The 16088-nt window shown below is 44.6% G+C and overlaps 1 protein-coding gene across 1 annotated transcript; it reads left to right on the forward strand.

Moving 5' to 3' along the window:
- The first annotated feature begins 6845 nt into the window (after positions 1 to 6845).
- SNRPF (small nuclear ribonucleoprotein polypeptide F) lies at positions 6846 to 8242 on the forward strand. The gene is made up of 4 exons (XM_074869416.1): positions 6846 to 7002; positions 7149 to 7274; positions 7529 to 7593; positions 8122 to 8242. Exons 1-4 carry the CDS (start codon positions 7000 to 7002, stop codon positions 8186 to 8188), a joined length of 261 nt encoding a protein of 86 aa, XP_074725517.1. The 5' UTR covers positions 6846 to 6999; the 3' UTR covers positions 8189 to 8242.
- The last annotated feature ends 7846 nt before the right edge of the window (positions 8243 to 16088 follow it).

The following is a 16088-nucleotide window of genomic DNA, read 5'->3' on the forward strand; positions in this document are numbered from 1 at the left end:
CAATGACCTCCTGGCTAGAAGTGAACCAGGTAGAGCTGGTCTCCATGAGCACTGTTGCCATTGACACAGTGCAGTGGAAACTTTGCTGGCCAAACCTCCAACTTACTGAACTCTTAAAGTTCTCTTTAAACTCTTAAAAAAAATTCTGAAGAAAGGCGTTCCTGTGGTGTACCCAGAACATACAGCTGGGCACTGCCCCAAGAAGTATGAAAGTCAGGGCACTGGTAATTTGGGGATGGTTGGCATAAACCCAACATAAACAGCTTTGGCCATGTTCTCTCTCCTGGATTTGCATCAGATGATGTGTGTTAAACCATGGGATTCCGAGTTACTTCCGCCCTGACCATGCTTCAGTCTTTCGTGCTGTCTGCCTTGGGCATCTGGCCCTAATTCACTGACCATCCCTACGGTTAATTCTTGGTCCCTGTCTCCCTTCCTACCTTGGGTAGGCTAAGCCTATGGGGTTTGTGGGGTCTGAGAAAAGCTTGCTCACCTACTGAAGCTTGGACTCCTGCCTGTTTCAGGCAGGCAGTGAGATGCTCTGAGGTTCTGGTAGCTGACCAGAAACTGGCTGCATGAAAGCTTCTCCTCCACTCTGCTCCATGAGGAAGGTTGTACACATACGTTTGACTTTACAGCAGACCCTCACCACTCCCTAGCCCTGGAGTGGCCATCACAAAAGGACTGTCAGTTTAGCGGAGAGGCAGAAGTCACTGGTCTCAGATGCAGGGCAGTGACTGCTGCATCCCAGCTGAGATGTGAGCCCTGGGCTCAGGTTCAAGTCAAACATGAAATGCAGACATCACCTCTGGAACATTTTCAGAGCACGGGGGGTTGGGGATTTTTTCTGTCTGCAGACCCTTCCCGGAAATGAGACTTTCTGGTCCAGCTGCCCCAGGACCAGCTCTGACTCCCCTGGGAGAGGTGCAAACAGCCCAGCAGACTTTGCAGAGGCTCCAACTCCAAATCACTCTTCCCTTTGGCTATCACAAGAATAGACATATCCAGCCAAATTAATAGAATCACAGCACATTAAAGCCTCACGGTGTAATTTGTCCCTACAGCTGCCAGTCAGCCTTGATGACTCATGGGTTTCTTAGGGACCCAGGCTTCTACTTCTCTGCCTTGTCTCTCCAGAATATTGCTTGGGCTCAGACAGAGTTCTCTAAGAAGTCCAGGAATCCTGGATTTAACTCTTCCTTTTAACCCAGCAGCATTTATCTCTTTTACTTTCTCCTCTCCAGCTAGTTTCCATCTGTTCTTTCTCTGAAATGATGAGGGAACCTCTTGTACATCTAGTCTCTCTTGACCAGTGATCCCCTGGTGACCCATGTACCCACTCAACTGCCCAGATGCCTAACCATTCCTTCCTCTTCTCTTCGCCCACAAGATTCACTGTTAAAAATTGCTTTCCTCTGTGTGTCAGGATAACTGTTTGTCCAAGAGGGCTTCAGCATGAATAAAGGACCATTAAGGTTTAGAAACTATTGTTAGTTTTGTACCACCACCACTGGAATTTCAGTCACAGCTGGAGGTAAAAGGACAAGAGAAGCAGCAGACGAGCTGCTCTGTTAAAATACAGCTTGCCACCTAACAGAGAACCTCCAACACCAGCCACATTTTCTGAGCTCTGCTCAGACAGATTTCTCAAAACACTATTACACAGCTATTAGTCTCCATTAAGATGTTTGTGTGAAAGCACAGTTTCCAAATTCCTTCTGCACAATGCTTGATCCCCCCCACTTTTTGACACACACAAGAATGTAATTTTATTATTTATACAGATCACTTTGTTTTCCTCAGCACATAATTTCAATTCCAATTCATTAATGTCAAAGGATAAAAGAAACAACAGCACATAAAGCAACAAAAGTTTGCCAAAAGCAGAAGATAACAGCTGATAATTAAGGAAGTCCCATTATTTCTTGGCAAAGGAACCTGTGTTTACAGAGACACATTCTTAAAGGGCCTCTCTTTAGTGTAGCTGCATAATTTGCATGAATACTATTTGCACAGATAAATAAAGGTTTTCAATATGCATAAAAGGAGGCTTTAATGTTCCTGTAATTTCTGTACAATAGCCATCCCATGCCCTTTCTCACTGGCACAGCCCCAGCCTGGTGACAGGTTCACAGCAGAGCCACTCTGGCAAACCTCCATGGCAGGGGCAAAAAATTGTTGTGACTCCATCAAGATCTGGGGGCTTTAGTTAGCACACACCTGTCACCCCCCAAATCTCATTTTACTGACACCACTCTGCAGTAAAAAGGCATTGTGTTGATCTGAAACTGCCCATAAATCCTCTACCCAAGAAGAAATCCTCCATTTCCATCTTCCCAGGCTCATCTCTGCCTCCTGCCCTGGGATTCCTTCACAGCAAGGTCTCTGCTTGCTGGGCAAGTCCACCCCAAACAGACTTTGCATCTCACTTGTGTTTCCTCACATTAGTATGCCAGGCACTGCCGGGCATGCAGGGCCGATGGCAAGTCTCTTTTTTTTTGTGGTTCCCCTGTGCCCTTCCCTTCAGCTGTTTCCAAGCGTTATTCAGCAAGACTGAGCATCTATTCTAGGCTACAGCCTTACACTGAGATGAAAACGTGGTGGCATGCGGAAAGAGGCATGTTACTTGGATCAAACCTGAAACAGGCTAACCAGTTTTGTGGCTCCTAGCATTTGGATTCTGTATACCCACCCCTATACCACAGCTCAGCTTTGGTTCGGTTGATGAGGATCTCAGAAATTACAGACCCCCCATTCTTCTGAAGCCCGATGTCACCCACTACCTACTGGATCCCAGTCCTGATCCATGGTGAAGGTCTGTGTTGGATGGTTATTGCCTCATTCATGGAGATTTGATCAAAGATGGTGTTATTAAAGTCACAAATCATCAACAGAGAGAGGAAAGAAGTTTTACTGGCAGAGCTCTCTGTGCAAATACTGCTTGAAGAGAAACCGTTTTATTCTGGCAAAGACCCAGAAGGTCAGGATTATACCCTATGTGAGGGTTGTCAACAATCCACACATACTGCCACAGCAGTTCCCAAGTCACCAAGAGCTGATAACTGATAAAGATTTTTTTCACATACAAAAAATTTGTATTTCTACTGAAAAAGATTTTTAGACAAAGCTTCATCAGATACTTTCTGCAGAAAATTTGTGGGCAAGAGCAAATTCTCCATTACAGTATGATTTATAATTGCAAATCTTCCACTATGCCTATTGCTGAAGGAAAAATAAATTTATTTCATGGCAAGATTTAGCCTGAGTCCTAGATCCTCTTCACATTTTAGCAGTATTGCTACAGCAGCAAAACCCTCCAAGGGTGCACACAGCCTCAAAACCCTTCTGGGTCCGTAAGAGTCATAACCACTGCATCCCCCAGTAGAATAGAGAGCTTCTCAGAAATCAGCTCCTGGTCTGCACAAGGCTACTGAACAACCGTCTAGCTTAGACCGAGGCATCATATCACTGAATATTTTCAAGAACCAGACACCGCAGTCTGGGAGCCTGGCAAGGGGGAGGAAGGAGGGTGGTACATCTTCACCTGGGACAGGTTCGTATGGGGAGAGCAGCAGGTTCTTACATGGCTTTGTCAATTATGAACCCAACAGAACCAGAAGCTGAGGTTCATCCACCGCATAGCAGGGCTAACTCTGTGCTACTACCCTGGATTTATTTTGATGCAAACCTGTCCTTTGAAGGTATTGTCTCCTGGTGGAGCTTCCTGTTTTGTTAACTCAGCTCTCCCCACTCTTAATTCAGGGCTGTGCCCTACACAGTTGCTTTTAAGTTCTCCGACTGCAACCAGTGCCCACCTCATGGTGTCTTTGGTGCGATGGCAAAGTTGCTGCTGCTACTACTCTGGTGGAGATGAACTGTGTGGTATCAGAAATAACTTGCTTGATGTGGGAGAAGAGTGCAGCAGAGCAAAACCCCATTTACACTGGCATATTTCTAGGAAAAGGCATGGGATGGTCACTAAATGTGCAGCCCAGAAGCTGAAACAGGGGGCAGCTCTGAGTTTCCTTAAGAAATGTGTTTATGGCAGGCAAAGGGGGTTACTGCTGGGAGTTCCTGTCTCGGCAACTCAGCTCAATCAGGAAATATTTCTGGGCAGCTCAACTTTCTCTCAGCGATGTGAGGGTACAGGGGCTAGCCCTCTCTGCCTGGCATTATGGTGTGTTAATGATGTCAGTGAGCATTTGTACTTACACAGATAACGCCATCTAATGAGTCCCTCCACCAGAAATGCTGCTGCTGTTTGATGTCCAGCTGCTTAACGTGCTTTGTTAGGAACAGAGTGTAGGCAGTCATGCTAAATTCCCATCCCCGAGCTGTAAAAGAAAATCCTATCCATCCACCCAAGATCTAAAGTTTATATTAATCTATGACAAAAACCCTTTCCTGCTCATTTCCTGTTGAGCAGCAGCCTAAATACCCTGGCCCAAAGGCAGAAAAGATTGCAAGCGATTACTTCCCCTATTACAGGGGGAAATACAAAGAGGACAAAAGGTGAACTTCACCCCTGTGCTGAAGGTCAGGAGAAGACCCACGTAAGCAAACTGAGTCAGAATGATTCAGTCAACAAGGTAAACAGCAAATTCCTCACAGGAGGAAAAAAAAAAGCACAGGCTATTTTGTTTCCTGATTAACCAAGTTATCCAGTTAACTACATCAGATGTAGTCACGCATTCTGTGCTTTCAGTACTCTTTCCTACCCCACCGCCACACAAAATCGCTGCAGACCCAGTCTACAGCTGATGAGATTATTGACGCATGAATTCATGCACTGATTATGAAACTGGAAGTCAAGCACTCCTGCTCTCTGACTTCTATGCTGACATCTATGACCCTGGGAAATTCTTCTGGTTTTTAATAACTTTATAACAACAGGGCTGGAATATTTACTCATCTGTCAGAGGAACAGAGTGTATTGAAAGCTGAATGTAATTGCTCCTGCATTTCTTGGTACACAAAAAGGTTTCCCAACGTGGGTAGAAGACATTATGATCAAAGTTGGTTCCATATGTAAAAATAAGAAGTGCTGTTTACAGATAACATACCAATCCTGTTATATTACCATTCACAGCTATACATATTTAGCCTTGGCAATTGTCAGAAAAGTGCAAAAATTGCTCCCACAGTAGGATTTTATCCAAGACACTCACTCTATGCTCATTGCATTCTGCCACATTATACATGTTATCACTTGAAATCAGCTATTCTTTACTCCAAGTGTCATGATTTTGCTAGATATACCATTTGCCACTGAGTTCATGCTTTTCCTATATAGTCTCAACAGAGACTTCCTTACAGAAATCTTATAACTTAGTTACTCTTTCAGCTGGCCCATAGTGAGTCTCGCTACCAGGAAGACTATTAGCATAATTTTGAGGTTGCCTCTGTTGCCCATCCAATACACCTTAAAAGAAAATCACACTCATTTCTAATGATCATGGAAACAAGTATCTGAGGGCACTTTTGATACATGCTAGTTAAAAAGATTTAAAATTCCAACTCTTATTCACTCCTACACATCCATAAAAGTATCACAACCACTGTGTGTGAAGACAGTCTGGATCTGGAAAAGGTAGGTTGTTGAGTTGACAGCATTAAACACTGAGATTTAATCAGGTGATGATGGTTTTGCTTCAACACTAGGGCACTAGACTGAACTTTGGAAGGTAAAGTGCACAAAAAATTTAATAGTTCTGTTACAGAAAGGTAGTCCTTTATATACATTTTACACATTCAGCATCTAAAGATGAAGGGAATATGCTGTATGCAGGAACACTGTGCATTATATATACGTGCATAAATAGACATTGTGCATTAGATGACTTCATAGAGTAGTACAAGACATTGGCATAGACGTGACAAATTAGTGAACAGTACAAACGTTGGTTCAACATATTTGCCTGTCAAAGATTAAGAGTCACAAATTATAGCTGGAGCAGGACTGATGTTTCATGAGCGCGAACACAGGCTGCTGCTCTCCACAGCCAAGAAAAGCTCTGGCAGCTTCTTCACCTGGGAGTCAAATGAGACTGAGCAGAGCACTTGCACATTGGCAAGGACATCACTCATTTATCTTTTACGCTCTCGGATTTTCTATCCGTGCACGCGAAGAACCTGAACCGCGCCAGCCTGCAAATTTATTGCTGTACACGAAGCGATGTCGCCCCGCTGTCACGGCCCGCAAGGCTCGCAGGTAACAGCAGCACAGGAGCCTCAGACGCCTCCCGTTACGTGCCACGGCCGCCGCGGGCTGAGCGCTGCCTCCGCGCGGAGAGCCCCCGCGGAGGGAGAGGGGGATCGGCCGGGCCGTCTGCCGCCGGGCCGAACGCGGCCCTCTAGGCTGCTACAGCTCCGGGTGAAAAGCAACCGCCGCCCTGCTGGGAAGGGCACGCACACGCTCGACTGCTCAGAAGCCAGGCGGGCAGCTGCTGCTCCGGCCGTCTGGCTTCCACGGCAAAATGAGCTGCTGGCCTGAGGGGGGCGAAACCGGCCCCTTAGGGCCTGCGGGGCCGTGCGGTGCCGAAGAGGCCACAAGCCGGGAGGGAAAGGCCTTACGGGCCTGCAGTTCGCAGGAAGGCACCGGCCTCTCGCCAGCCACCGCCGGCTCCCCCGCCCCGGGATGGCGGCCCGAGGCGCCCGGCAGCCGCGGCGCGGCGCTACCCCCGCCCCTGCAAGCGCGGAACGGCCGGCAGCAGCAGCGATTCGCCAGAGGACAGGGGAGGCGGGCGGTCAGCCCAGCCAATGAGAGCGGCCCGGGGCGCCGCCGAGCCAATGGGCAGCCCCGCTTTTCACTTGGCGCGTGAGGGCGCCTCAGCCTATTGAAAGCGCGGCGCGGCGGGGTGAGGGGTCAGAGGTGAGCGCGGCGCTCCCGGAAGGGGAACCGCCGCGCCGCAGCTCCCATTCTTTCGCAGCCCGCGGCGCGCACGAGGGGTTCCCGCGTGGGCCTGTGTTCGTCGGGCTGCTGCCGCGCGCCGCGTCGCCATGGTGAGAGCGGTGTCCGCGCCGCGCGCGGGAGCGGAAGGCGGGGAGGGGCACGCGGGCAGCGGGAGCTGCGGCCGTTAACGGCCCTGAGGCGGCGGGGCGGGGCGGGGCGGGGGGCGGCGGCACTGACCGGCTGCTCTCCCCGGCAGAGCCTGCCCCTCAACCCCAAGCCCTTCCTGAACGGGCTGACGGGGAAGCCGGTGATGGTGAAGCTGAAGTGGGGGATGGAGTACAAGGGCTACCTGGTCTCCGTCGACGGCTATATGAACATGCAGGTGAGGGCCGGGCTCGGCGGCGGAGGGGCGGGAGCAGGTGAGGGGCCTGGGGCGGGGGTGGCGCTGGGCCTCGGCCCGGGGGGCGAAGCGGGGCGCTTCGAAGCGGTACCTTGTTGGTGGGCGCTGTGTCGGGTGGGAGCGGGGTCGCTCGGCCTCCCTCCGTTCGCTGTAGCCGGGCTGCGGGGGAAAACCCCGGTGTGCTTTGAGAAGCTTCTGTTATAAATATTCTGAGGTTTGCTGGTTTCTTTCTCCAGCTTGCAAACACAGAGGAGTATATAGACGGTGCGTTGTCTGGACATCTGGGTGAAGTTTTGATAAGGTAATGAGGATATTTATGGCAAAGGCAGGGTTTCTTTAAATCTTGCTATCACTTGCATTAAAACTTGTATTACTAGGTGCTGCATTTCTTGTCTAACTAACATGCTAAGTGTGAAGGCTGTGAGGGGAGGAAACATGAATTTTGAAATATTTGTGAAGAAGTATTAACAATCTCTTTTCCAGATTATTGTACATCTATTAATCTCTTGGCATTAGTAGAGTATATTAGTGGTTTGCTACTGAAAGCATTTTGCGTGCTTGGAAATTAAACTTGACCAGAACTGTTAACCTAAGCGTAAAAATTTCTTCTACAGCATTGTCAACCAGTTACGGCTTTTATAAACTTGATGCTTTTGCAGTTGTTATGAACTCTGTGGAAAGCTGTACAAGGTCAACAGCAGCAATTTGTTATGCAGAATTTGTCTTTTGTAAGGCTACACTCAAGCACGAAAATGCTTAAAGTAATGTATATAAGGGGTGGAAAATTAAAACACTTATAGTAAAGGGAATTCTTTGTTTCTATTTACAGGTGCAATAATGTCTTGTACATCAGAGGTGTGGAAGAAGAGGAAGAAGATGGAGAAATGAGAGAATAGGTGTTTTGTATATCTGGAAATAAACTTTTTTCTTTTTTTTTTGTTTTTCCATAATTTTGTAATTTTGTGTTTACTTCTTTTTCATTGTATTTTAATATGGGGGAAGTTAACTCTTGAAAAGTCTTTTTAAGTCTTAAGACTAATCTTTTATTGGTGTCTAAAAAACTAATGTTGGAGGAATAGGCAATTATTTCAATTTAAAACTGAAAATATTAGAATGAAAAGTGAATATTTAAAACCCAAAAAAGCAACCACCCACAACTTTTAAGTATTACCAGTGTCAACAAATGCTGTTACTGTCAAGGGAAATACCTGAATTTAATTTAAGTGATTCCTGGAATAAATTAAATCTTCAAAGTTGTGTACTCCAAAAGAAAATAGATGGTTCATCCATGTGTCAGCTCAGTTTAGCATCAGTGTCAGTACTCTGCCATCAGGTAGTTACGCTGAATGCAGACTAGTGTATAACAGAAGGTGAAGAAGGTTTCATCACCTCTGTGTGACTCTTGTGTTACTCGAAGCTGCGTTGCCAAGTAGCTGGACGGAGCTGCAGGAATAGCCTTTTCTATCCATAATGATAATATGGGATGTGGAGTGAGCAACAGAAAAACTTTTAAAATATCCTGATGTGCCTACTGCAGATTGCTGATTATTTGGTAATGATCCCTTCAGCTCTGAAGTGGTGAATTAAAGAGGACGCAGCTATAACGCTTTGTAGCCTTGTTTCAGCAGAAAATACGTTTCACCTCTATGTGAAAAACTAAGTCATCTTCTGTATTTGCATGTACCTTGTTCTTAGCTGTCTTCTCCACTTTAACGGCTGAAGGCTGTGAACAAAATACCAGTTATTTTCTTATGTGAAATACAGGAAAATATGGCAGTCTACATGTTTTACAGCGTGTATGTAGTTACTATTTAAATACACTTAATCTTTAAATCTGTTCATAATATTCGGAAATAGTTGTGAAGACCTCACTACAGGTGAGATGTGGAGATCTGTTATACCCCAGTGTCTGCTGCTTTGAGTCATGAAGCTTGAAGTGGAGCTGTACAGTTCTTATTAAGAAAGGACAAATTTGTATTGACTGTGTAGACAATATCCACACAAACAAGCCTCCTGGCAGCTATACTGCACAATATACACACTGCACAATAGGAGTGTACTTCCACAGTCACTGTCATAAAAAGAAAGTCAGTGTTACCAGGCATCTGGAACGTTAAGTTCTGGCAGGAGCACAATAACCATGTTTTTGGATGTTTACTCTTAAACTTTGAGGTTAACAATGTCCTTTACCTATCAGCATTTCTTAATGAAGGGCCATTGCTTTGTCAGTGCTGCCAGGTAGAGACTCCCTGTTGGAGGCTCTGATGGAGCTACAAATTGCTACCGGTAAGAGGTGGTTTGGAGGGGCATCCTGCAAACCAGAACCCAGACAGCTAGAGGTATGCTTCATGAACCTCAGTTAAAACCGATGTGTTACTTTGACCCTTTTCTCATCAGTGGTCGCTTACCATAATGCTTCTGTCAAATACAGAAGTATTACCCTTGTTTTACACATGGGGAAAATAAAATTCTTTTATCCCTCTTTGATCCCAATTGTGGAGCTTCACAACAGATAAAAACTCCTTTGGTCCTCTGCTGGGGTCCTGGCCTGCCTTAGACATGGTCATAGGGTGGAAAAGGGAGAGGGAGGGACCCCGTTCTGCTCTTTGCAGACTCCAGCCCCTTCCCTAACAGGATTCCTACAGGCATGTTGCACTGAAGACCAAGATATGGAAAAAGGTTTTCCAGAAGCCTTCAACATGCCCCAGGTTGTGTTATGGGCTTAACTTGGTTTGTGTAAGGAGAGGAGCTATGTGATGGCGAGAGCTAATTAGGGAATAAAACCAGCATATGGCCAGCTTCCCAACTTGGGTTTAAACACCACAGAGCGCTGGGTATGAGCTTTGAGTAAACCACTCGAAGCAGAGGGTGATGTGGGTCCTGCCACTGGTGTCCTGGAGGCACCGTGGGTTGCTCAGCACCAGCCCCATCTCTGCATCATCACCAGTAGCAGTTCAGTGCAAAGGCGTTTGAAATCAGGAATTGCCATGAAGGACATCTATGAACTCAATCTCAAACCTCAGCGTGTTCACAAATGAGTTTATCTTTCAGATTAAACACTATTATTTGTCACCTATAGAAAACCATGAGTGTTTTGAGCTGTTTAAAGTGAAAATCTTAAGAGACAAGTCAGTCAGTGCAATTCCACAAAAACTCAGCTAGTACTGGCTATTTACCAGTAAGCGGTAAAGAACCATAAAAGGAAGAAATTCTTTACTATGAGCATGGTGAGACACTGGACCAGGTTGCCCAGAAGCTGTGGATGCCCTCTCCCTGGAAGTGTTCAAGGCCAGGTTGGACAGGGCTTTGAGCAACCTGGTCTAGTGCAAGGTGTCCCTGCCCCTGGGACTAGATGGTCTTTAAGGTCCCTTCCAACCCAAACCATTCTGTGATTTATTCCATGATTCTATGAAATGACCCCACAGGAGTCCCTGCATACAGATCTCAGCTCTTCTACCTGGCCACCAAATGTGGAACCCTGCAAGCGCTCTGGCTTTCATTCGTTTTCATACTAAAATTAGAGCTTTCTTAAGTAGCAGACTATAGTTGCTGTAGTGTACAGACAAGAAGAAAAATTATAGTTTATCACGAATTCTAGCAGTAAAGGTAGATATGTTTCCAAACATTTTTTTCACCATCCTCTGAAGGACAAACTGGAAAGAAAGACATCTGTGCAGACTGCTGTGTTTTTAAAAGGCCCAGTAAAATCAGTAGCTTTCTGTGGAGGGACAGTGTTCTGAACAAAGACCTTGGCCTTAAAACCTAGATGAAAAAAGTCAAAATTCTGTGAGAATCTAGGCAAAGATGAATAATACGAAAGGAAAGACAAGTGGACTTTCATCTTGCAAAAGCAAAAGCCCAGTCAGAACTAAGAAAGCAAATATATTCTTTGCCTGTAATCTCTCCTTTCAAAGACTGAGATCACTTACTTTATAGAGCCTTGAGTTTTCATTCTCAATGAAAGTGTGCTCCTTTCATGTAGCTTCAAACTCTTTTGAAATTTTTTTGTTATGCATCTACAGGGTTTTTTTGATAGATACATTCATTAGACTTCAAACTCAGAAAGATGCTTTTATTTTTGCATAGCACTAGGGATCAAACACATTGACTAAATAATACCTTGGTGTATAACTTCATAACTAATCTTAGTTCTTATGCCCACACACTGCAAAGATGGATGCATGTGTTTATCTTTGCTTCCATGAAGTGTTCCCTTCATTTCAATGGGAGAAACCATGCAGGTATATAGTTAGATAAAGACTTACACATGTGCTTAATTCAGATTTTGGTCCTAAATGGTGTGAAAAGAACAGATGAGGGTAGGGTACTCTGAGTATATCAATGTAACTGGAGCTGGTCCTTAGTTGGTATGGAGTAAGCCCCATGAATATAAACAGATTTTTCCTTTCTTCTGAAGCAAGTCCAAAAGGCAGAAGAGTTGCAACCATTCACTTATGTATGTATTAAAGAGACAAATAAAAGGACTCATGATTTTACTTTTGAAATATAAGGTATATAAAGTAACTAAAAATTAAAATGCTTTCATGTGTTAAATTGTTCAAATTGTCTGTAGGATAAAAGAAATCAGAGACAAAGTGGTAGGACACTCCATCAGCAAAAGATTATACCCTGCAAAACTACTTACTAAATATTGTAAGAAGTTACGTAGTCAAGAAGAGCCTAGAAAGACTTACAGCAAGACGGGAGACATATAACACGTAGTTTTGAGCGTATTTTTCTGTGTTACTCATTTGAGTATAGGTTGTTTGCTATTTATTTTTTACTTTGAAACCCTCTCATTTCTAGGAGTAGCCAATAAAAGAGTACACAACATAGCTAAGAAGACCCTGAATTCTTATTGTTGCTGGGAGACAAAATGCTGCGAACTCTGGCTTGTGCAGATCCCTGACTGCAAAGAATTACGAGCTTTGGTCATAAGGCCAGATGTTGGCATGATACCAGTTCCTATGTCTGGATGTGTCCACATCCTCACTCCTGACAGGACACAGGTGCACACAAACTCTCCTTTTTCCCTTAGCTGCAGCTTTTGTGAAAAGGAAACCTAGGTGCAGAGGTTGGAAAGGTTTCACTATGATCAGAGAGAACCATTCCTGCTGAATTAGGTCCCCTAGGGCAGATCACTGTTTCCCCAAAAGGTCCCCCCATCAACAGGGGATTATGGACTTTGCCAAAGAAGTTATTAAGACAGAACCTGGGAACAGAGGGAGGATTTGGAAAGCTGGCCTGAGCAGATGCAATGTTTCCATGGTTTGAGATACAAAGTTTTTCTTAATAGGAAAAAGAAAACACAGAATTACTTCATTTCTACTTTTGCAAAACTATGCAAAAAATATTTGTTAATCTGATAATCTGATGTAAAACTCAATCTGATACAAGGAGAGCCAAGAGTACATAACAAATTTGCAATTTAGTCTGGGTCAACTCTGCATTTCAAAGTCAGTTTCATCCATGTGATGCAATTTCTGTTTGATCCTCAGGGTCTAATAACCTCTGCTGCTTTTGTAAACAGGGAAATAGCATTCAGTAAACTCCACTAGCAATTAACTTTTCTTAAGACAAGCATAATGCCTCCTTTCAGGACATTTCATCATGCTATGTGTATTACTGTAAAGGACTATTCAGCAGATGAAAAAAACTAACATATAAATTTAAGGAAAATTTAGCCAATTTTGGATAAGACTTATATCCAACCTGGGCCTTCTGTATTTAATTACATGTTGTTTACAAGACTAAACATTCTAAAGTAACTCTGACAGTGTATTTGAAAAGGTGTTCCTTGAGGAATAAGCATATCATACACTCAGATAAAGCACCAGCAAGAAGAGATGAAATCTCTTCAACTAATTACCAGACACTCAATTGACTTTTTTTACTTATCTTTATTTTTACTATTTTTTTCCCTCTCTATTCTTTCTTTTTTTGGTGAAATGAGTTATTTTCCAACCCAAACTAGCAAACTCAAGGAAATTAAAATACCCATGATAACATAAGTAAAATGAGCATAGGATATTATCCTCAAGCTGTTTTAGGAACACACAAATTTTCAGCAGGCAAAGACCCACCAGCGCTGTAAAGAACTGGCCTTCCATCTTCTATGGTGAAAGCAGTTATCTTCTTTTGATTTTTGCCAACACCTATAAAATTTTGCAGAAAAATAAATTATCAGACACTATTAAAGATAGCACATTTAAAAATTATTTTCAAAAAACACTTCCACTGGAACATTAAGGTTGTGATTTAAAGTCTCTAAATTTAAGGAATTTAGGCAGGGTTCCTCTAGCACCCTACTGTCCTCAGAATCACAGCATCATCTAGGTTGGAAAAGACCTTGAAGATCATCTAGTCCAACCATTAACCTAACACTGACAGTTCCCAACTACACCATATCCCTCAGTGCTATGTCGACCCGACTCTGAACACCTCCAGGGATGGGGACTCCACCACTGCCCTGGGCAGCCCATTCCAATGCCTAACAACCTGTTCTGTAAAGAAATGCTTCCTAATATCCAGTCTAAACCTTCCCTGGCGCAATTTGAGGCCATTCCCTCTTGTCCTATCACTTGTTACTTGGTTAAAGAGACTCATCCCCAGCTCTCTGCAACCTCCTTTCAGGTGTTGTAGAGGGCGATGAGGTCTCCCCTCAGCCTCCTCTTCTCCAGACTAAACAACCCCAGTTCCCTCAGCCGCTCCTCGTACGACGTGCTCCAGACCCTTCACCAGCTTCGTTGCCCTTCTCTGGACACGCTCGAGTAATTCAATGTCCTTTTTGTAGTGAGGGGCCCAAAACTGAACACAGTCATCGAGGTGCGGCCTCACCAGTGCCGAGTACAGGGGTAAGATCACTTCCCTGTCCCTGCTGGCCACACTATTTCTGATGCAAGCCAGGATACCATTGGCCTTCTTGGCCACCTGGGCACACTGCTGGCTCATGTTCAGCCGGCTGTCAATCAACACCCCCAGGTCCCTCTCTGACTGGCAGCTCTCCAGCCACTCCTCCCCAAGCCTGTAGCGCTGCTGGGGGTTGTTGTGGCCCAAGTGCAGCACCCGGCATTTGGCCTTATTGAATCTCATACAGTTGGCCTTAGCCCATCGCTCCAGCCTGTTTACAGGCTGTCCTCTGTTTACACCCAATGAATTCTGCCAACATTTTTAAAATACAGCCCAATGTTAGAATCTGTTCTTTTTGTATCAAACACAAGAATTTCCTGTGGAATCCTGTAGAAACTACTCCTGCATTTACCTTTCTGGGCAGCATTCTTAAAAATACATCAGGCACAGCGTGTCAGAAACCACTGACTTTGCAGTGGATTGACCTTTTTCTGCATAGACTGATCTATTACAGAGAAAAATCTTCACCAGAAAAGAACCAGGGCATATACAAATACACAAGCACAGCTGTAAGTTTTCTGCAAGCAGAATATGTCTGAGAATAAAATACACTCCTATCTTACTAAGCATAAAATCTTCACCTATTCTAAGCATTTAAATCAGGATCTGCCCTTGGTTCTTGGAAAAAACTAGTGCACAAAACTGAATTTTATCCTTAAGAGTGTAACAACACACTTCTTGCAGGTGTAAAGTTTTACACAGAATTGATCCTTCCTTTTTTCCCCCTTTTACCACAACTAATGTTATGAGTGGCTGGAGACTGAGACTGGATCACCAGAAATAGAGCTGCAGATGTCACCTTTGCTCTTTGAAATTCTCTCTGGAATTACTGAAAGAGACAAAAGGCAAAAAATGTGTAGAGGGAAGAAACATAAATGTAAGAAGCATTCAGGTCAGTTTCTGTTTGACTTCCAGCCCTTGTTCACAGACCCAGCAGATGGCCAGGCATGCAACTAAACACGGGGATGTGCAAATACAGGTGGGAATTTAATGTTCTCTGGTGGTCCTCTCAAGGGCAGAAAGAGCAGCTCATGGAACATATACCCTAAAATATTTGTGAATACGACGACAATGATTTTGCAGTACTTACCCTGACATAAGACTGCACTACAGTGAAGCCATACATTCTAAACCTCTTTGCCTGCCATCCCACCGCACAGAGAAGTGAGCTCTGGGGGGTGGGGTGGGGTGCTCCCTTCTGCTCCAGCTGAATCATCTTCTCCCCGCTCCTTTTATTGGCAGCACCGATCCCTCGAGTGCCAGACTCCACTACAACGTGCGGCCTTTCATTCCTGACACACCAGTTCTCACCCCACCACTGCTGCTTAAGCATCCCCCCTGCAATGGAGAGTCCTTCTGCCCTTGCTATGAAGCTGTTGCAAGGTTCCTCTTTGATTTCTGCTTTCAAACATACTGCAGTACTGCCAGTGAAAGCCAAAGCCGACAGCAGGAACTCCTGGAAGCAGTAAAGCACCACCTACCACCTCTCCTGTCAATCTTCTGCGCACCTAGTGAGAGTGTTTAGAAAGAAGATGAAGATTGTCATGGTGCAGTATTGAGCCAGTGGAGCGGTATCACAAGATAATACCCGATGCTATCATGGTTTTACTCACTTTTCAGATTTGTTATTAAATGAAAAATACTGCATTTTAGCGGCATATCTTGACTCATTTGCAAACAAGACGAGCAAAAAACTCATTCTAAGAGCTAACATATCCATCTGTTTCTGCTGTATTCTGTACAGGAATATGTATATGCAGATACAAGCATTTTAAATTGATCCTCCTTTTAAAAGAAAGGTGTTTAAAGAAGATTACCACCACCAGAAAGGTGTTTGAGGGACCACTTATTAAGAAAGACACTATTTTCCAGCTGGGAATTACTGGA

The sequence above is a fragment of the Strix uralensis genome, chromosome 5 (genome assembly GCF_047716275.1).
Source record: "Strix uralensis isolate ZFMK-TIS-50842 chromosome 5, bStrUra1, whole genome shotgun sequence".
Taxonomy (NCBI): Eukaryota; Metazoa; Chordata; class Aves; order Strigiformes; family Strigidae; genus Strix; species Strix uralensis.

Excerpts from the sequence above, each read along its gene's own strand:
- SNRPF (XM_074869416.1), top strand. Across the intron at positions 7,275-7,528 it reads ACGGCTATATGAACATGCAG|CTTGCAAACACAGAGGAGTA; the intron begins GTGAGGGCCGGG and ends TTCTTTCTCCAG. Across the intron at positions 7,594-8,121 it reads CTGGGTGAAGTTTTGATAAG|GTGCAATAATGTCTTGTACA; the intron begins GTAATGAGGATA and ends TTCTATTTACAG.